The sequence below is a fragment of the Solea solea genome, chromosome 19 (genome assembly GCF_958295425.1).
Source record: "Solea solea chromosome 19, fSolSol10.1, whole genome shotgun sequence".
In the NCBI taxonomy this organism is placed as follows: Eukaryota; Metazoa; Chordata; class Actinopteri; order Pleuronectiformes; family Soleidae; genus Solea; species Solea solea.
This window is the reverse complement of record NC_081152.1, coordinates 10,579,234-10,602,013: the sequence shown is the minus strand read 5'-3', so window position 1 is coordinate 10,602,013 and position 22,780 is coordinate 10,579,234. Positions and strand designations below refer to the sequence as shown.

The 22,780-nt window shown below is 40.3% G+C and overlaps 1 protein-coding gene across 2 annotated transcripts in view; it reads right to left on the bottom strand.

Annotated features, from left to right (window-relative positions):
• Window positions 1-3,561: 3,561 nt before the first annotated feature.
• The window catches only part of brinp1 (bone morphogenetic protein/retinoic acid inducible neural-specific 1), a 137,927-nt gene continuing 118,708 nt past the window's right edge, over window positions 3,562-22,780 (bottom strand). For both annotated transcript variants that reach the window (XM_058617378.1, XM_058617377.1), the window contains exons 6-8: window positions 19,644-19,880; window positions 16,939-17,161; window positions 3,562-9,856 (exon numbers count right to left, since the gene is read on the bottom strand). In XM_058617378.1, coding sequence (XP_058473361.1) covers window positions 8,716-9,856; window positions 16,939-17,161; window positions 19,644-19,880 — 1,601 coding nt within the window. In that variant the 3' untranslated portion in view covers window positions 3,562-8,715. The remainder of the gene's footprint in view (window positions 9,857-16,938; window positions 17,162-19,643; window positions 19,881-22,780) is intronic.

The following is a 22,780-nucleotide window of genomic DNA, read 5'->3' as shown; positions in this document are numbered from 1 at the left end:
TTATTCACCACATGGCACCTTGGGTCTAATACTTTAATCACAGCGGGTCTTTCTCATGTTCTTCTCTTCAAGAGAGAATCTGTGAATGTCCAGAGTCCGGGGTCATGATAATTAAATGATCTTTATTTAAGGCAAACATGACATCACGCCTATCGTCCCCAGGGATATGGCGTCGGAGTTAATGATTTTTCAGGGGGATCAGATCAATCCACGCTTTATTCACATGTCACTTCAATTTAGTCATTCAATTAAAGAGATGGTAATTTGCACACTCTGAAAAATGTGTTTATCCAGCACATTAATCACATTTCAGATTTGTGACGGTAAATTTCACATTCACACGTACGAGTTATAATTTAGGTTTTAAGTATAGCGATTCTTCATGTCGAAAAAAGAAATCCACATAGATGGTTTTAAAGTGTATTATTTCTGTAGACTACGTTTCCATGAAGTCCGTCCTGAATGAAAATTGAAACCTGTCTTTTGTGGACATGCAGGCAAACGCTGTAACTTTGACTCCCCCCACTGTCCAGAGCCGCTCACTGTATTACATAAACATCATGTTCAGACCTGACCCGGTTCCGCTTTTGCAGTTCCAGCTGCAGCACACAGTATGTGCACCTGCAGGTTCCAGGTGTAGCTGGTACTGGGATCACATGATCACTGATTCTGATACTCCATTCCCACCAGCTTTACTTCTGGCATATATTACAGTGAAAGTGACCAGATATTTCATCTGGAGTGGGATTATGTTACAACTGTGGGAGTTTGACAGGTCAGAACTTGATGCAATGAGAGAGGCAGTGAAGCTTGGACTGCACCAGAGGTGTCAAATACAGCACAGTTTAATCTCAAGTGGGCCGCACCAGTAAAATAATAGCATAATAACCTCTAAACAACAAGAACAAGAAGTGAAAAATACAGTATTTAAAATCTAATCACAATGTGAAATTTTCAGAAATTCATCCTGCGGGGCCGGATTGGACCCTCTGGTGGGCCGTGTCTGGCCTACACGCCGTACGTTTGACACCCCTGGACTATACAGTACACTCACACAGAGGGATACCGACGTCATGAAAACGTGTCTCTATAAACTCACAATTCTTTTATCTACTGTGTAAGCTGAAGCTTGTTTGACAGAATCTTCAGAAGAATTTGTGTCTCACGGCGTTTGCATGGGGGGGAAGTGATGCGGTTGCGTAACCGGGGCATTGTTTATCGTCTTTGCAGATGGGGAAATAATAACCTCTCTGGGAGCCGTTTCACAAGTGCAGCAATATCTTTGAATAGACGCTGAATGTTGTGCTTGTGAAAAGGAACATGTCATAGTTCATGTTCGCCACTCTGTCCTGCCATCCGTTTAATATTTGGACTGAAAGTTCATGGTTTGCCCGAGGTCGTAAGGACATTTCCATCCCGTTTCTTACTCTCTGTGTTGCTGTGAGCTCTCTCTGTATATGTATATCATCTACGTATATACATATAGATGATAATATATAGCTTTTAAAGACATTATCATATGCCTTTCATCCTTAACATGCTCCCTCTAAAATCTCACTTATCTTCGCAGACCAGATGTTCAAAAAAAAAAAAAAAAGAAATTGCTGCAATTTTGTTTTTGTTTTTTTGCTGTTGACGCTAGTGGCAATATTTTATGCAAAAATGCTAAGCACTCATCAAGCACTTTATTTTCACTACCTTTACATTTGTGTAATTATGTGAAGCAATTATGTGTCAGAATTGCTACAGGTCACACGACGTGTTACCACATCTAACACTGGAGAGGAGAACGTGTGATCTCAGTGCGGTTCGGCGTGGTAAAATGATGTAGCTTATAATTATTAAGAAAAAGTTAAACACAGTGGTGTGAAGAATTATATTACCCAATTATTCCATTGACAGTTTCTGTGGATGAAACTATTTCGGCCATGGGAGGATTCAGAGGAGAAAGAGCAGACTAACAGGCCACGGCTTCTCTGGTAACCGTTCCTTAAAAGCATAATGAGCAGAAAAGGGATCTCGAAACGCACAACATGTCAAAACCTCGAGCTCTTTTGGGCGACTACAGACGAAAATGACATCAGATTGCACTCTTGTTAGCCAAGAACAGACATCTGAGTTTGGAGTGGTCACGGCGCGCACCAAAAGTGATGACTCTCGATCTCTGCTGAGGCAAGCAGATGGTGGGGTCAGAATTTGGCATCAACATAATGAATCCGTGGATTCATAGCCAGCAGTCTGTCAACAGTCCAGGCTGGTGGTGTTGGTGTAATGGTGTGGGGAATATTTTCCTGGCACACTTCGGGCCCCTTAATACCAATCAATCATTGTTTAAATGCCAAAGCCTATCTGAGTGTTGTTGCCGGTCCACGTGTACCACTTTATGGACACGATTCACCATCTCCTACCGACTCCTTCCAGAGAGATAATGCACCGTGTCCTCTCAAACTTCATTAGCCTCTGCAGTCAGCAGATCTGAATTGGAAAGAATACTTTTGGCACGTGGTACGAGGGACATTTACGGCATCGCAGGGGACTCTGCCGAGAATATTTGATAAATGAACAAAAAGAATACAGAAAATAAGAAGGATGAATGTATGTTCAGATACTCACAGACAAACATGGCTTTATATCTCCTCAGAGGATGGTCCAGGTGGCACATCGCTGCAGAAACCATGGGTTCAGTGCTTGGCAGATGTTCCCGCAGCTTTACTACGCGTTCCAAGCAACACAAGTGACAGTGTTCGCTCGCACACACACACACACACACACACAAACACACACACAGAGCATGTCTGAGTTTCTCCTTCTAGTCCGTGTGAGACTAGAAAACAGCAAATAGATTCCTGTAAAATGCAGAAATGTAGAGGAATCTTGTCTAAAATGATGACAGAGGATTTATACACGTGTAATGGTGTAAACGTTCTGAAAAATGTATGAATTAAACTCAACTGTACATTTTAGCATCTGTCAAGCAGTGGCTTATGCATCTCTTACATCTTATGAATATGAACGTAAACAGTTTCTTTTCTCTGAAGCTCTTGCCAGCACTGATTTCTTCCCGTTAAAATTGATTTATTTGCTTTCTCCCCACTGCTGCCAAGTGCTTGCTCATCGCGTGAACCGATGTGTTGACCTCACTATGTAAAGTGCCTTGAGAGGCTGTGATTTTGGTGCTACACAAATACGACTGATTTGATTTGACTGCTTTTAGCCATCGGAGTACGACAAGAACGGCAAAACAGGAAATGACTAAACGGATGAAAAGATTGACTTAACAGTTCGGGTCCCGCGTGCTGTTCAATTGGGTGGTGATGAATGCCTGACTTGATTGGAATTCTCAAGCAAAAGTGTTGTTTCTTTCATGCCACAAACAATAAAATGTGACGACACAGAAACAATCCAGTGGCAACGGAAGAAATCATTGTCATTAGCATGCGTCGGAGACCGGATAATGTCCGCGGTGAGAGACTCATCGGAGGAAGGATGTGGACCCGACAAGGAGAGAATGTTACCACTTACACAAGGGGAAAATCGTACAAACAAGCCTTGCTCTTCTTATTAAATATAGCCTTTTAATGAGAAATAGATTATTATATGAAACATTCATTTGAAATAAGCCGATATAATGATCCAAACAGAACAGCAAAAAATTACACAGGCAAGGTATTAGGTGTAAAAATCTTCAGACAGAGTCATGAACACATCGAAGCAACACTGTGGTAGCATAACGCCGTACGAGTAAATGTGCTTGTTTTATGGACCTTGCAAGTGGCTCGAACTAAACTGAAATGTACAGCATGTTTTGACAATATAAAAACAGTCATACATTGTCGTGAGTCTAATTAATTACATAAAGACATAGGCGCCCTGTGTTTTGTGCTAATGTAGTCAAATGGAGGGCTTTTTTTTTCTTTTTTTAAGTAGTCTTTGTATTACTTTTCCACGTTTTTTTTTTATATTTTATATAATATTGTCACTGTAGCAGAGCCGTGTTACGGTAACAGAGTTAATATTTACAAGTATATTGTACAACAGGGGGGAGGGGGAAGGGGAAACATTATTTTAAAAACAGCGTCGCTAAAAAGTTTAATTTCAGGGACGGTGTTTGGTACTTTGTTTCTATGGTGGCTGACTTTCCCCACATGCACAAACCTCCATGAAGGAGATTACACGTCTGGACGTAACCATGTACGCTCTTAAACTCTGAAGCTCATCGTGTAATATCTAAATATTTTTCTCAGGCTTTAAACAAGTTAAAGGGATAGATAACAGGCACTTTAATAAATAATAATAATAATAATAATAATAATAATAATAATACCATGGCAACAGTTCGGTAACGTGTTATGCTGTGGTAATACAAGCAAGCTCCAATTTTAGTGCTGGGTCTGATGAACTCCAACAATAGCACGGGTCTTTGAAACAGCTTGCAGTTACCACAGTGTCAGCCCCTCAGAAAAAGTTGCTATATGAGCTGCAGCAGGATGATTAGGACCGCGGCTACTATCTACGCTCAAGCAGATGTACCGGTCACAAAAGAGTACATTTTACTGCTATCCATTGGTCCACTGTGCTCCTTCCTCAGCTGCTGTTTACTTAGTTTCCTCTGAAGAAAAGCTGTCATCCTTAGCATATTTTGAAACGACAGCTCCCCAGCGCTTTTTTTTTTTTATAAATTAAATACAATTAAATATTGGGACTACTTGTAGCTGTGAATCAGCAGAAATTCATTGGATTTTGTTGTGGCGTATAGGAGTTTCTAAATCAGAGACAATGTTGTTATTTTATAAAAGCACCTCTCAGGTATTTAACAGCTTCCTGAGGACTGACGACATAAATGGATCCTCAATCGTCGCACGGAGCCAGAGCCAATTTCTACAACATGACGGGAATGCACATCCAGAGACAGCCATTTAAGTTGCGTGTGTGGATGCAATTAGATTTGCAGCAGCTGCTGTGGATTCATAAATTATTCAAAACCCTTTACTTTTTGCACACTTTACTGGATTGTTCTTTAAATGGAAAAAAAGTTAATTAATAATGACTCTAAACCCCATAGCAACAAGGTGTAAAAACATGCTTTTGGATTATTATTTTTTTTTCTTCAAAATACTGAAAATTGACGTTTACAAAAGTATTCAGATCACAAACTTCTTTCCAGCAATTACAGATTCACGCCTTTGTGCAAGTCTCCACATGCCTCACACACCTGGATTATCCTGGTTTATTCTCCTCTTATTCGCACATTTTCTTTGAGCTCCATCAGTCCCTCCAAACGTGGGGTTTAAAGTCATAATATATAACGTTTCGGCTTTAAAATATCCACAAAGCGATCAGACTAATGTCATAGATTTAGTTGAATAGTGTACTTACATCAGCCAAGTGGTTAAAACAACTTTAGAAATCCACATTCTGTGCTAGTCAAGGTAATACACCTTTTGAATGTGGTCTCTTTTTAATCCCTATGAAAACATCAGATTGAGGGAGTAAGTATTCAGCACTAGTCGGCCAGTTTGTCGTCTTTGTTCCATTTGATCATGGGTATATGTCACTCATGTTTCACGGCTACTCGTTGCCTTTTGTGCGGCCAAAACTCTCCCTGTAAAGCACAAAATTAATGCTCAGGGTAAGAAAAAAACAACTGCTATGATCCTAACTTGTTTTCCCAATGTCATCAAACTATAGGTTTTGCCAAAATATTTAAAGGGCGTTAGGATTTTGGCCGATTTTTCTTCCTTCATTTATTCATTCATGCCTCTCTCAAGTCTGTTCGCCACACAACTCTGCTCAGAGGGTTAAATAACATTTGTCTTATCAGCTGCTGTGTCCCACTTGCTTTACTCCTTCCAGCCAAACTACAATTAGGGTCAGATTGACGAAATAGTGACAATGTGTTCTTCTGTTGTGTTCTCTCATACCTGATTAAGGACCTCTGAAGCTCTTAGTTTCTCAGGTCACCTCCCCTTCTCAAGGCAATTTTCGTGTGGCCGGACATTTTAGCTGGATGCCAACTCTGAAGACTCTAGGGAGTCCTGGTTCCAAACTTATTTTGTTTTTTTTTGTATTATTCAGGCCACTGGGCTCCTTTAAAGACTCAAAACTCCTAGAGAAGGTTGTATACCCGCGTCTATGATCCACACTTTGCCCCAGTTGGAGTTTAATGAATTGTGGGAACCACATGGTTTGTGTCCAATCAACTCAACGAGCCACAGGTGAGCGGCCGGATAATTAAAGCAAAAAGGAGGCACCTGACCACAATCTGAAGTCCCACAGCAACAAGTCTGAACACTTCGGTACAAATGCATTTGAACATTTCATACATTTAAAAACAAATATCCAAAAACACGTTTTGACGTATCCATGTATGTTAATCGCTGCTAATCAATGGGAAGATTTGAAAAGTGAACTGCAAAAGTAAGGAGGGCCCTAAGTTACATCCAAAAAGGCCTTTCCTCAGGGCGACTGCTATGTCTTTGCACCAGTCGTTGCCGTTTGAATTTGAATATTTTGAATTATACATCCGAAAAAAGTGAATTGAACTATAGATTCTGAGAACTGGGTCCCTTATTTCATTCTTATCCCACTCACTATGTGTCACAACATAAAAAAAACAAAAAAAAAACACAAACAAATAATTTACAATCTTCAATAAAAAATACAACAAAATTGAACGTAAAAAAAAAAAATGAAATAATGCAAACAAACTTCAAAGACAAACAGAAAAACAAGACGGAAAACCCAAATAAAATGTTAATACACGCCACCTGTCAAAACACCTTAAGTGTTATTGTACATTCTTTCTAGAACGCTGACCTTATTCAGCAGCCGAACACACGCGTCGCCTTCTTCTTGCAATAAAAAAATGAAAGATTGTTGAAAACTGTTGCTGCTCAACGTTTGTCCCACAACGTACTTTGCAGTTTGTTATTCATTCACATTTTGTCCAGTTTATCCCGAACAACCTTGTTGGAGTTTATGTCTGACTGGTTCCTTATGTTGTTGTAGGATGAGTCCTTGACAAACAACGTTTTTGCCTCCACTCTCAGATCCTAATTGGCTCCCATGGCTGCAGGAACAATGGTAACTCGCTGAAATAGCCCGTTCTTTTATCAAATTTACATGACTGTTAAGTATTTTTTGGGGGACCTTAACTGTTTTTTTTATACATTTAATGTAATGGATTCATTTTTATTTTTACAAGTAGCCACTGCTTCTTTTCATATTATTCAAGGATTTTTTAGATTCTAAGAAAAAAAAGGGGGGGGGGGGGGGGTCATCAGAAAAAAGTGTTTCATAGTTTCAGACAGTTTTACACGTGGGCATAAAACCTTACAGACTGATGACTGCCAAAATAGTATTTTAGGCTTTAATGTACAATTTCTTCGTCTTTTTTTTTTGCTTTTTTTTTAACTGACACATTAAAATTCAATGGATTTCAAAACAATTTCCATCCCGCATATATCTCTGTTCATCTGCCCAATAAATTGAGGATAAGAACAAACAAACAAACAGAAAAACATACAATCGGAACATCTTTTTTTTTTTTCTTTTTTTCTTTTCCCCATGTCATGAACTAAGTACTATAAAACATGGATGAACTTTATGTCTACCTCAGGGAAGTGTATGGCTTAAGTTGTCTTGCAAATGTGCCTGAACGATGAATGTTTACATTTTGCTCTTGGTGCTGACAAGCTCCACGAATCAGCAGTCACAACATGTACATTTTTGCAAAGCTGTACAAAATAGCATTGATTGTTAAATCTTCAGACCACAATATTGCACTCACGCACCAGGAGGTACTGCCTTGTGAAAAAACACAGCTCGAATTTCAAACACGGGAAGAAGCGATCCAAATGCAAGATTCAGCTCTTAGACTGGAGTCAATCTCAAATGACACATTCAATTAACGAACAGCAATAAGCGTCAAGCAAAATAAAAAAGAAGGGGAAAAAGGTTATGCGCACACTCCCACACACATTCACCCACATATATATGTATAATATATAAACAGCTGGCTTTTGTTATTTGACATGACTATTTCGTTTACTGCCCTGTTGTGTGCCTTACGTGTCAAAAACGATGCAGACTCACTGTGGATTTGAAATGTTATAAAGAGTCTATTGGTAATGTGTTCACTAATTTACTCACTAGGGCTATTTTATCCTTACAATGTATAAACATCTGTGATATTAAACTGTCCGTTTGCGTGTCAAATATTCTTGAACATTGGCGGAAATAAAAGGATATCGGGTCTGCCCTTGTGTTGTCATTTCTCCATTAAAAACTTTTTTTTTTCTTCGTCTTCTTTTTTGCTCAGTAAAGAATGGCAGTTTCAGATAAAACCTTTGATCCCTTGGACTAAAATCAAGGCCTCTTTTCCACTGGTACATACATTTATATTTCTTTTTTTCTCTCTCTCTCTTGTAAGTTGTTTTAGGGAATGACAGACATGCTGGAACAAATATGATACAGTCCTTAGAGTTTATCCGTTTATCTTCGTTATCTTCCTGAAATGCTTTTTATCACTGCCTTTCTTTTTTTCTTTTTTTTTCTCTTGTTAAGAATCGTGGTTACAAAGTTAATATTACATCAAAAGGCAGAAAAGGTCCAAAAATGAAAACGAGAAAGAAATTAAGATTAATACCCCGTTATAGTCCACTTGTTGGGTGTCTGTGTGTTTAGTTTGTTGTCCTTGTGTGAATGTTATTATGCTCAACAAAGTTTAGCAGTCAGGTGATCTGACTGTTTTAGTATTTCTGTGCTGTACATGTCCAAGGCATGATTAACTCGAATCATCTCACTGTTGTTGAGCTTGAGCCTATGCTTTAACATACAAGAGAAGAGGTCCAGCTGGGGTTTGCCGGGGGCCGATGGAGGGGCTAAGCGGTTAATCCGATCCCTAATGTCCAGTAGCAGGAGCATAACAGATGAGGATGAGTAGAACTGAGTTCCTTGCGTGTACGACTGGTTAACCTGCTGCACGGCACTACGGAGCAGGTCGGCATTGAAACGCAGGCTGTAGCCAAAAACTTGAATATCAGATATTTTTATGTAGATCTGCCGTTTGTTAGGGTCTCCAAGATCCACTGGACCCTGCCCTGTGTCATTGCGTAAGCCGGTTGGGATCTTAGCGCGACTACGCAGATAGATGTGCACCGTCTCAAAGAAGGTCTTCCACCGGTTGCCCAGCAGAAGAGTCCAATTGAAACACTGGGAGTTCTGCAGCCGTACTTTTTCCCAGCGAGGGTAACCGTGCTCACCAAAGGGCATGCTCCAGCCCTCTGAGTGACTGCCGCTGAAAGGGTTGACATAAACAAAGAACATGGGATCAATACTGCTATTTCGCATCTGGCAAATCTTCATTGACAGACCAATTATCATGTGAAGGTAGTCCATCCGGTTTTTGTTACTTTTCAGTGTCAGGGACATGCGCTTACGCCACCGAGGGTCAAAGAATGTCTCGAGGCGGATCTCATTACTGATGAACGTCGTGTGAATGTAAAGCCGTGAATCCATCTTCTGCAAGAGGTACTTGAGTTCCAGGTCCTGAAAATCCAAATCCGTTTCGAAGCTGATGAACTGCTCGCTTCGTTCTGAGTCCACATTCTGGGGCTCGCAGCGCCCGCGGTACAACTTGTAGCCTTTGTTGCAGGAGCCACATTGTGAGATGTTGGCCAGGCTGCACATGGCACAGCTGTTGTTGCCACCTATGACACATGGGATGGGTCTCTGGCACAGGGTTACACCAGTGTGGCACACGCATGTCCTTTGGCTCTCCAGGAAGGTCCCCCAGAACCCATTCTCGTTGCAGTAGAGAAAAGACTGAACCCGGTTTAGCCACTGCATCACAGACCTAGAAACAAAACAGGATAGAACAAAAAACAACAGGTGTGAGATAGAAGAAGGCTCCAAACTTTAAACTACCCATGTCAGTTGTTGCCTTCTTGTTCTCTATTTCTTGACAATGACACCAACGTAAAGGATACATGGACGTATGAGGGCGCTGATACTTACATAGAGCAGAACATAGTGTCTAACATATTATTAAACCTGCAAATGATTCTGTTATTGTGTCCCTCCTCCACAGTGTGGACTGTGATCACGGTCCTGCTGTTTTTATCCAGTGGTAATATCTTTTTCAATATTAAGGTTTATAAAACAAAAGAGACGCAGATTGATTTTTAGTAAAATTCCTTCCTTTATTCCTCCCGTGGTGAAGGACAACCAGACCGTTGAAGTCGTACATCAGCACAAACACCTCTGCACTGTGATCGATACCGTGCTGAGCTCCGAGCCCCAAGTTGATGCTGTTCGTAAAGTGCATGTATTTTTATCACGAGCGTCGCAGGTTTTAATGCCGACGCCACTTTTATGAAAATGTTTTATCAAATCTGTTCTTACTTTCTCTTTTATCTGCTGGCAGGGGTCACTTTCTTTTAAACAAAAAAGAAAAAAATGCTTACAGGGTATCGTGATGGTGTGCAGCAAAATTGCTGGAACAGCACTGAGTGACCTCCACGACCTGTATTAGGTCAGATGCTTAAAAAATGCATCCATCCTCCATTGTGACATCCTCTGAGGGACTGGTTCACGTTGTTGCCACTGGGGCGCAGATATAATCTAATCATATATAAAGACACACTCGTGTGTCAATGGATTCACTTCTTGTTGCCATTGTCAGTTAAAAACAGGTCTTCTAGTCAGGAACAGGATCATTTTATTCCCTTCAACGAGGAGGTGGTGTGGTATCTCACTCAAGTGGAAGACATTACTTGCTATTCTTATCTTGTCTCTCCATTCCCCCTAAGGCATCTTTTCTTGTCATCTTGACAGTATTGGAACTTCTACTCTGACTATCGGAGACTCATTCTGAATCCTGCTTTGTTAGGGCTAGTCAAGGTTAGCTTGACATGTTAATGAACCTAAGCATTAACTATGATGGATGACATTGCATTCTCAGCAGACCAGTGAGCCCCCAGGCTACACCCAAAATGAGCCCAGAACGGATCACCTATAGAGGACAATGGAAGCACATAGTTTGATCCAGTTAACTTTGCCTTCACAGACAAACTTTACCTCCATAAATTTAACTTTATCTTTAACTGATCTCATCTCTTATCTTCTTACTTTGTCACTTTTTTCTCCACACTTTATCGTGTTCTCCCAAATATTCAGGCTGACAAATTTGCATGGAGGAGAAATTTGTCCTTTCCCTTCAAACTTGTATAAATAAAATAACAGGTTACTGAATGGCTGGAATTCAGCTGAGCAGAACTCATGTATAACATGATAATCCTGCTTTTTTTTCTCTCTCTTTCCTTTACAGTCCCGGCATTTTTTTTTCTCTTCCCCTTTCCCTTGAGTGTCTTGTTTGAAAAGTGTTGTACTTTTTCTGCTCATAACAGTAGTAGGTGAAATGAGTTATCGGAAATCACTTAAACCTGTCAATGACAGGAAACTGAATCAATGCTGTAAAGCTAAAGATCTTCTGCGCTCTTTATATTTCCCTATAGAATTAAAACAGCAACTTTACTGGTATTTGACATGTATATCAATGAGTCTTCAGCATACAATGAGACTGAAGCAAGACTGAATGGATAGAGATTGGAAGTATTCCAATGGGGGTCACAGGTTTTGCCTCATAAATGTCAATTTTAACTACAAAAACACTGACATAATGTGTCACAAATGCCACATTAAATATCCACCCACCAGTTGTCTATACTGTGTCTACTTTAAGGGGTATAGGAGACACTGTCGCCAATATAAGCTGACATTAGCTGAGAGACAGAGTACACAATGAACAAGTCAACACTTCACCTCCCTTGTGGGGCCAGGAGACAGACAGCTGCTCACAATCACATTATACACCTACAGGAAATATTCTGTAGAGTTTACAATTAACCTAATCCCAGTCTGCATTGTTTTTGGACTGTTAGAAAAGGTAGAGTAAAAGGACAAACATAGAAAGAGCTATGTTTGGGGTATGAATGTGTTGCAGATTAAGGGTCAATTTTCTAATTAAGTTGTTTGTTGCCATCACTATAATTCAGATTGCTTTAATTTTACATCTCTCTCACTGGCAAAATCAGTTCAGATAGAGGTCTCGTTGTTTGTATGAGCAAAATTAGACTGTATTCAGTCTGGAAAGAATGATTTTACTACTGTCATGGATGCTTTATATTAAATATCTTGAATGAGAGAGATAAAAAAAACCAAACCAGCATGACATTTAATACTCTACAATCAATGTATCTACCATTTTTTTGTCAACACTGCAACCCAGTGGTACGCTCCAATTCCCCTGTTTGTTTTATTGCAGACGTGGTACTTTAGCTTGTGTGAAGTTGCGATTTCTTGAGTTTGTTTGCTTGTGTGCAACAGTGTGCTGATATCTGCTTTTTGCTCTCGCTCTGAAGATGAAACGTCTTAATCTAGTAGCGTCGACAGTGTATGTGATTATACTGTATATCACTTTCCATTGCTCTGTTGCAGTTTGGTTGGTGTTTTTTTTTTTTTTTATTAGAGAGATGGATGTATTACGTTATTTTCCTTCAGCCTGTGTTTGCTGTCCACTCCAACAGAAATAGAAAAGTATCACCAGCAAACAGCAATGTGCTAGTGTACAGGGTTTATTCTATACACCCTGGTGAGACATTCAAATGGCATAGCACTGCCAATAATATCTGTTCTCATCATTACTGTGATTATTACTATTTTCAGGGGGAACTGTGAGAACCGTAATACATTTTTAATCACAAGTCCACACTCCTCTACAGCTTACCTTTACATGCAGTGTTGATTAAGTGAGAGCTGTTGATACGTGAAGAAATTCAGATCGCTTGGGTCCAGTGGTCAGTGCTCGGCATTCATTGCAAACCCTTTGTGTATTCTTTGACCTTTGGTTTGTTTACAACACTTGTTACTCACACACGTATCAGCATTCACACCACTGACTCTTCACATTCATTCGCAAACTATCCTGATTATATTCTTTACATTAAAGAATTCAATTCCTATGTGTCCATGGGTTGGGATATGACACACTTTGCTTGTTCCACTTGAGCTGTGCAACAATTATTAAATGTGAGTTGTGAACTTGTATTTTATGTTTCAGTGATTTGCTGTAAAGTTTGTTTATTTCAGTTGTTTCATTTGATTACTTTACTTTACTTTTGGCATTCAGCATCACTTCCTCTTTAACGAGTTGGATTGAGTTTTACGGGGTGAGAAAATTGATTTGTTCTGGGTTTTGTGCATTAAGTTGGATTAACAACTTAAAGTTTTTTTGTTGTTGTTTTTTTTTGTTTGACCATACGTTTGGCAGAGTGAGCTTTAGTCCTGGTGCCACTTTGTTTAGTGTGTGTTAAGTTTTCACTGGGAGACAGTACTGTGGCTCCTTTGGGGGGCATCTATGACTTCTTACCACAGTCGTGTGCAGTGATTGTGCTATTCAACCCTGGATATAAGACTATAACTGGGGTTGAGTTGCATATCGCTGGGCTATCCAAAAAAAAAAAAACCCTGCTTAAACTTGGTGGGTGGTAAATATAAACCCATGATAATGTTACCTGAGTTTCTCGGCTTGACCCGCTGCCACAGTAACTCAACCATGGATAAGGACACACTAGGCATCTAGTGTTTCTGGTAATTGCAGAATAAAACACCTTTTGTTTTAAAATAAATCACTGGAGAAGAAATAGATTTTGCTCACATGTGCCTCAGACATTGTTTTTTTGTAGCTTTTAATTATTGGATTGGACATGGGCTCAGTCATAATGATTCCACCTTTGAATACATTTATTTATATATAAATACATTATATCATTTATGCCTTCTTTAGTATTATTATAATATTAACGATTCCATGTGATATGTCTTATAATGCAAGCCAAAACACAAATGTTTTAAAACTAAGCAGTGTCACGTCAAAATGAATCTTAACTAGGGGGAAGTAGTTCATCATGTTGAGGGTACATATTTTGTAAATATACTTGACTTTGAACATGAATAATTAATGGATGCAAATGATTTGGCTGCGAGTGATGCTACTTCATATCTGTCACTATTAATCATTTATACCAAAGACAGACGGCTGCGTTTCATTCTACTTGATACACGCCGCACTACCCATTACAGGAAAGGCAATAGCAACGCCAATGCAGTGCACGTGTTATGTTTCCACACATTCACTGCAGAGTGTTCACAGCAGGAATTTACAGTGCTTTTAATAAATGGAAACCTTGTGGTGAGGTAACCATAACTGATGAGGTGATGCGCAGTTGTAATTGTGGCCACGCTAACAACAATGCATCGGATGCCTGTCTTTCATTAGCTGATGTAAATATGTTTAGTGACTGACTTAATAAGTACGACTCTAAGGATGCAATGAAACGAAAGAGGACCTGCACTTCTCAGGATACATCACTTACTACCTCAGTTAGTAACTCTATCTTTAAATGACTTAGCAATCTATTTGCACATTTACTCAAATTCAGTCTAAGCTGACCTCCATGATGAACTAGCTTTGTATAATGAACCTATAAACATTAAGTCTTGATCTAAGACGGGATAATAAAATATGTCATTAGTTCTATGTAACATTTCTTTATCTTAGTTACCTTGACTCCCCTGTCAAACCCATGTATTTATCATTCTGCTTCCTGTTTAGAGTGGTTGCCTCTGGAGTGGGAGGTTGATGGTTCATACCAAAGACATAAATAATTCTTACCACTCAGCATAAAAGGTTAGGGTTATCCAGGGGGGTTGAAACACTCCTCGTCACTTCATGCTACAGAAACCGGAGATAAGCACTGCCTGGATGCTATATTGCTACTTCCTGGAGTGTAATGATCTACCTTCTACCTTCCCTACGAAATTGCACAGCAATATCAAGTTTTTGTTTTTTTTAACAGAAGTTATGACAAACATAATTCTAAATGGTTCTCTAGTCTGAGATGTAAAATGATGAAGGAACAAAATAGTACAGACCCTTGGGCACCAGTGTGTTTTCCATTTGGTGATATGACAACAGAGTTGCATATTAGAACAAATTGCAGTATGCCAGTGGGATCAGCGATGATCCAAGGGACCATTGGGGGTTCAACATGCCTCGCTCGGAGGACATCTCCCGGCAGAGCAGCCTCTACGATGTTAAACCAATAAGTCAGTGAACATGCTTCTCACAGTGACTCTCCAAGTGGGACTATGCACAGAGTAGCAGGTGGATGACAATGTCATCCTTCCCATTGTCAGCCTGATGCATGAACTGGAGGGGATCCAAATGGTCTCTCATGAGGGATCTGGCCTGCTGTCATTTAGAACCCTGGCATGCCCATTCTTGGCCACTGGGGCCAGGCAAGATGTTTTTCACATCATCATCAGCACACTGTGCAGCCTCACTGACAGGTTGAAAATGTGCTAGAAGGCCTCCCTGAGGTGTTTGGCACACACACCTTGAAAAGACTTGGGTTGATGCTTAAAGGGCCTCTAGCTTTGCTTCAATTCCCTCATCCTTTGATCAGCTGTTATGGACTGCCCAGAGGAGAGGGTCGGGTTTGTAATGTGTGTAATGGAATTGGCGTTCTTGAATCCAGTACAAGGGGAGAGGCAGGTATGCAGCGGTGAACTGAAGCAATGGGTTCACAAATTCACAAATAAGTAATAAAACACAACCTTTTAACATCATATACATATGGGATACCGATAGTAGCGAGTTCTCCCTTGATTTATAATGTTAACAACATGTTTATGAGGAATTAAAGGCTTCAATTGCTAGTTTTAGGTCTTCAGTTGCACACATGTTGATTTTGTGAATTATGCTCCTATTTAGAGGTAAATAGATGACAAAGTGTGTCCCATTTAAGTCCAGGAGATGTCTGTGATGTCTGTGAACATCCAATTTTTAGTTTTATTTAGAAATGGATGGACTACATCTGTCTCACCCATGCATAATATTAAATGTGTGAAAGTTTATTTGGGGAGTTGTTTCTTAACAAAACTGATTGTCACTACATGTACAGATTGTCAAGCCCAATGAGAAAAATTGGGATTTTGTTGGGCAACACATACACAGGTGATGAAAACAAACAAGTCCTCCATCAGATGCAAAGCTGTCTCCCACACAAGCAGGCAAATAAACATGATACTCTCTTTTCCAGGGCCATCAGGCACCCTTGATGTGTACTCCACGGAAGAGGCAGCGCAGACTGTGGCTGTTTGATAACACTTGAGAACAAACCTTTGCCAACTCTCACAGACAAACGTGCTTCTCAGTTCTCATCAGTGACAGATCCTCATTTTCAGACCACTTAAATTAATATTTCCCACTTTCCGATTCCATTAATATGGTGACATCCCCTAAGTTCCTAACTGCCACATGAAACACCGCGACTGTTCCATGTGGCAGCTTGGATCTTTCCATATTTGGCATAGTGTTTTCTGATGTTGCATGAGCAAAGGGGGGGAAATTCCTGGTGTTTCAGGCGGTGCTGTCGCCGTGCCACATCTGCAGCGAGGCTCTTAAGCTGCAACTGCAGAGAGTGTTGACAGATGTGTGCAATGACCTATCAAGAAAACTACCACGGTTACATTTCTTTGTCAGACTGCACTGTGAAGTACAACGGTGAGCAACAGTGCTTTTGGCATGTGCAAGCCTCAGCACTAAGTTGACTTGACGGACAGAAAGAACAGAACCGTAAGTTCAGATATATAATGGATGGCATCCTTACCGTCCATCCTGCAAGAAGTAAAAAACAATATAAAATCATATGTATTCTCAGAAAACTTTAGCTGAAAGTTATCACTTGTTCGTGAGGCACAATTTTCACAATACCCCCAAAAATATCGCCAATGAAAATGGAAACTCTGGGTTTAATGTTGCTGAGTAAAAATCCACATCTAATTTTCATGTGGGGGGGTCGTATTTCTACCCACCTCTCCCTAGGCATCTGGTGGTTAGGGTTGTGGTGACAACGGATGCTGAGACCAAAGAGCTTGCGGGCGGTGCGCTGGATCTTGAGCCGCTGGATCTCCAGGGAACTCTGGAGCAGCCTATAGCGGGCTTGCAGGTCCCAGTCACTGCCCCACAGGAGATGCACACTGCTGATGGGCAGGAAGTGAGTGGAGGGCAACCTCTTCAGGAAAGACTTGAACTCATCTGCATATGAGAAAGAGAGAGTAAGTTTCTATATTTTCAAATACCAATGCTGCTCCTATTACATTGTTGAATGTCTCTGTATATTTTGTGTCATTTTATGAGAAAAAAAAACATGCTTTTAGTCCGTGCTCCCACGCAGTAACACTTTTGCGCTAAGCAGTGGTGCCGATACTCCCTTGTCGCCACTCCAGGAAACTTATGAGCCCGTCTGACTGACCCCAATTTTTAAACTCTAGCTCTAATTAATTTATTAGCGACAGTGGGCACGAAGATGTTAATAAACCTCCACTGCCAAACACAGAAGGATGGAGCACAAGAAGTTATCTAGTGTGCTATATAAATGAGTCATGACTAGATCGTTATTATCTTTGAGGATCAATAAAGGAGCATCGGTGAAATCATAGAGTAAACTATTTAATGCCTTAAGCTTCTCCTCGGCAATGACAGTGGTCAAGTTTAGCAGCTCAAAAAACAGAATGCTATCAACATAATTGTGTCTACACACTACACAGAATCCATATATATCGTCTGTAAACGTCATAGTTTAAGTGATGCACAACTTTCTAATGCACATAATCCTGAACTAACCCCTCCCCCCCACGACTGAATACGCTTCTTGTGCAAAGAGTAAAGATAAAAAGGACATATTAAAGACATGCAAAGACATGTGCTGTACGCCAGCACCCACCGACAGACCTCTCCAAGACAGTTTAACAGCATAAACCACTGAGCTGAGAGCTCTTTTTCAGTCACAGCTGAGAAATGTCAGGATTTCCCCCACTTCCCTTCCAGGCATGTCAGTGCTTCCTTCCCACTTTTCTTTAAAGACGCTTGAATCTCCTTTCTTGTTCTGAACTTGCCATACTCCTCCTCCCAGTTTTCAGAGATGTCAGGTTCCGCCCTTGCCTTTTTCCTAGAAAAGCTGGGTGTATTCAGCGCCGTCAAATTAGTCGTATTCCCTCCCCAAAAAACGTCTATCTTTGCAGGCGAATAGCTGCAAAGTCCTTACACACAAGCATCTAAACCCACCTGAGATACTCTTTTTGACGTAGAGTCCAAATGGACCGAATAGTCTCCTTGAATGACTCTTATCACAACTCGCCCAGCACACCTTATCTAAAGATTACAGCCTTCGCAGTGCAACCACACTTTGCCCCTTGTACCATTACATTTCAATTTGTTGCCTCTCAGGCCTGTAAGCATCATCATTCACAATGTCTCCAAGTCTCATAGGCATCCTACTTAACGGCAATTGAGATCAGTATTGTTATTGTAATAAAATTGCCTGCAACTTTCTTTGAAATCAATGGTTTGCAATCGCATCAACAAATAGCTAGTGTAGCCAGGTGAAAAACACTCATTTTCACAACACTGGAAAGTGTTCCACGACTTACCTGTTGTGATTAAATACCACTTTCCCAAAAGAGATAAAAGTTTCTTTCAAGAGGAAACAGGCTTTTTTTTGTAGGGCAGGCACTGTGCATAATTACTATGGGCAGGAGAAAATTGTCAAGGTGCATGCCCTTTTCCTACTATTTGTCTTTGGCAACAGTGGTTATCAGAAATTGCATCACATGCGTTTCTTATTTATCTCTGATAGAGTGGGACATGCCAGTGCTTACTTTAATGCCTACATACTGTGGAACTTCAGTATTAGCAAGTCACCCCAACATGAACCCAAAAAAAGCAGCTGGTTTGGTCAGTCTACAAACACATCTCTCAATCCCCTTGTGTTTCTGTGGGTACATTCAGTGAGGTAAACAATACATAGGGTTTTAAGCATTGACCATAAATCAAGGAAATGGTGATTTTGGTCCTTTTTTTTTTCCTCACTCAAGAGAATGTTTTGCATTCAATGACCTCCAAGAGTCATATTTAGTTCCTTCAATGGGACATAAATATATGAATCTGTTGCTGACAGACTTCATAGGGACCCTTGTTCATCACATCAATAATATATAGAACAGCTGGGCACAGTAATGCACTTTTCCTTAACCAAATTCGTCGGTGTCTTGTCTTTGCATCAGTGAAAGCCGAGAAATGTGCATAGAGGGGGACAAAAAAAAAAAAGACATATGAAAGTTGTCACTGTTTCCAATCATATGTAAATGACATTGTAAATGCTCTTTATTTATATGGCCCCTCTGTCGTCTCGGTGTCAACAGTCATCCCATATCTAAATAACAAATTAGGCTCTTTGTCAGAGCAGCCCAAATGTGACCCATGGGGCACTTTTCTGATTTATCTTCCCTGACAAAGAAGTCTCAAGGTTATAAATAATGGTTGGTAAACATTGGTTAGAGAGACATTGTCATTGTCATTGTCGTTAAAAGACGACTTTGTGTGTGCGTCATTTTTGCAGTAAATCTAGTGTTTGGCCATGTCAGAAATCCGTCCAAACGAACAAAAACGATACTGCATTGTTCCTAAAATCACATTTTATGGCAAGTTAGATATAGAAATGGAGGATTTCCCCTCTTACCAGAGCTCTCAAAGTCTTTGTAAGAGGCAGCCCAGGACTCAGACATCCCCAGCAGGGTTTTCTCCATGATCTGGATGTCGGTGGTGGGACAGTTGCATTGTGGATACTCCTCGGCACACTGACAGATGCACTGGTTGTTACGGCACACGTACTCTCCTTCTCCGTTGCACATAATGTAGCTCAGAGCTGACTGGACAAACTTCTCCTGCAGGTACTCTGGGAAAATGACCTGAAGACCTGAAAGAGAGGTAAGTGAAGGTTTACTATATGAAGCACATTTGAAGAAAAAATGCAATCCAGTACAAATGAAGACATTAAGTAAATCAGAGTGCTTTTTAACTAGTAGACACTAAGCTCTTATTTTATCTCATTCTATAAATTTCTTTTTTTTGTAAATGTACAGAATAAAAAACCCTCCTCGGATGAAACATCTCTTTTAACCGAAATGTCTTTTATTCTTACTAGAGTAAGACTCCATTGACAAATGTCATCTCCACTGAGAGAATAAACACAAATGTGGAAAAAAGTCTCTAGAATTGAGGGGGGTAAAAAAAAAAGAGAAAAAAGTGGCTGTAAAATGGCTGACTGCCCTTCCAAGATTGCTTTGTGTCATAAGCACTCATTCATATTAAAAAAAAGGAAAAGAAAAGAAAAGGGTTTCAAGCTCAGTCGTGTTCAACTTGAGTCATCTCCGTCTGTCGCTGGTCACTCATGATTTGTCAGTGACTGATGAATGCTCTCTTGTTGCCATGTTGATTTATTAAGCACAGAATTTGTTTCCCTTCATGAGGAATTAGTGTACGCGAGACCACCGTTTCATTGTGTGGCCATTTTGTTGCTCGTGGTTTGCTCTGTATGTACCTGGTACTCACACCATTTTACACTGAGCCATTGTATAGCTTACCCTGGAGATCTCATTGAAATGAAGCTTGGAGAACGAGCGATAAAGGCTCGGTAAAAGGCTTCCTCTTTTCGGTCCAGGTCTGGAAATATAAATCCCTGGCTCTACAAGCTACTGGATTGGAAATGAACTAAACCATTTTTTTCCCCTCGGTGTATTAAACTGCATCTTGCAAGGCAGTATTTTCCTAATAGGTTTACCTGGGCAGAAACAATGCTTCAGCACGAAATATGCAACCAGGAACCAGAACATAATATGTGATTGAATGATAAATTATTTCACTGTTTTTTTTTGTTTTTTTTTTTTCTACTCGCTATTACTTTCACGCAAAGGTGAAATCCATTTATATAAACATTTATGAAACAGCGTAATGTAGCTGAAATGAAAGGGAACGCAAGCCTATAATTCACCCAGCACACATGAATCATTTTCTGGGTGTTGTCATGGAGTCAAATTGTATCTCTGATTTTGCATGTGGAAATGAATATTTAGCTACAGCATATGCTGAACTGATAACAGTGGGTAATTTATAGGCAAATGAAGAATTTATTACAGCGTGCGTCAATATTTGGCCCTGAAGCCAAAAGCACAGATTCACCATCCATAATCATGACAAGAGCCTTTGAAGAATAGTAAAATATCCCATTTTTGTTTAATTAATGGTGTAATAATGCAATTAATATTTGTCTGTGTTCATTTTCAGTTGATTCATACTCACGATTAAATCTCATAAAGGTAAATGACGGTGATTAATGTAAATTACGCTCACATATAAGTATACCGCGAAGGATAATGCTTCACGCTTCTTAGGGTGCAAAGAGTCCCCCTGCTACGAAGCAACGTCTCCTTGTAATGTCGGACTTCATTTGAATATCACTCCGTTTCCTTCTCCTCTACACCTCCTCAGAACCGCTGGCCATCGGTTGCTGAAGGGAACAGAAGGAGGGATGGAGTAAAGGGAATGGATTGATCATGTCTGACCACAAAAGACTTGGGTTGCACGGGGCTTTTTTTTTTTTTTTTTTTTTCCATCAGGCCTGTCTGCGGCCCCTGGAACCAATATTCATTTAGCTTGATGTATTCCTGGGCTTGAAACTTTAATGTGATTTGTGGGAGAATCCAGATGGCAAGTTCACGGATCAACGCAGCTCACTGACAGTGCTGGTGCCAGCGGCCGGGTGCACAATAACACCAAGTGCCTCCCTATTTCCCACTTCAGTCTAACCATACCTCATCCCCCTCCCCAACCCAACCCTCAACACACAGACTTTCTTTTGTTGGTATCACACTGCTGGTGCTGGGAGATTGCAGAAGGAACCATTCGGGATGCTGACATTCAGGTCAGTACTATCACTCTTGTGATCTCTTGTTTCCACTCTCTTCTTCCCACAGTGTTTGGGTCCCTGCATTTCCCGCGCGTCTCTCTGCCTCTTACTTCGGTTCTCTGTACACATCTCTTCTGTCTTACTTCATTACACTCACTCCAACTCCCGCCACACTCATGCACATGCCCCCTTGACTCATCTCCCATCATCCTTTGGCTCTCATTCACTCCATCAATCACTCCCCTCATTCCTGTTTTTTCACCTCTTCTGCTCTCCCCTAAATTCTCCCACTGAGCACGTACCCAACTACTGGAAATTCAATGTCTTGTCCACCCACTGTGGTGCAGAAATGATGTCATGTAATAAAAGTGAATCCATCAACATTTGCTAGTGCAGTGGGGGCTGGAGTCAGAGTAAGAGAATTGCGAGCCCACGGGCCAAAAAAAATTAAATGAGAAACTAATCAAGGTAAAACCATTCATCTTTGTGACTTTTGCAGCTTTGTTGTGTTAGTGTAGGAACATACAAAGAATGACTGTATACAAGAAGGGGGTCATTCGCTTGCAGCGTCTTTTGTTTGCACAGACTGAAACACACACAGACTGTATATATATATATGTATATATGTATATATATATATATATATATATATATATATATATATATGCCTGTACTGAATTGGGTAAAAGGGCTTTTTGTCCGTTCTTCACCTTTTGCACAGAATATGTTGCCGATGTACGGGAAACTAACAGAGTTAATTTCATTGAGTAGTTTTAAATCCAAACTGAGAGTTCTTGAGGCCGACTCCACTTTTTTTTTTATCATCTGCTTGTAAATTGAATCTGTTTTCTTTTCATTTGTCTGTGTTTTAACGGTTTCAATTTGTAACTGTGTTGAGTGTTTTGTATTTG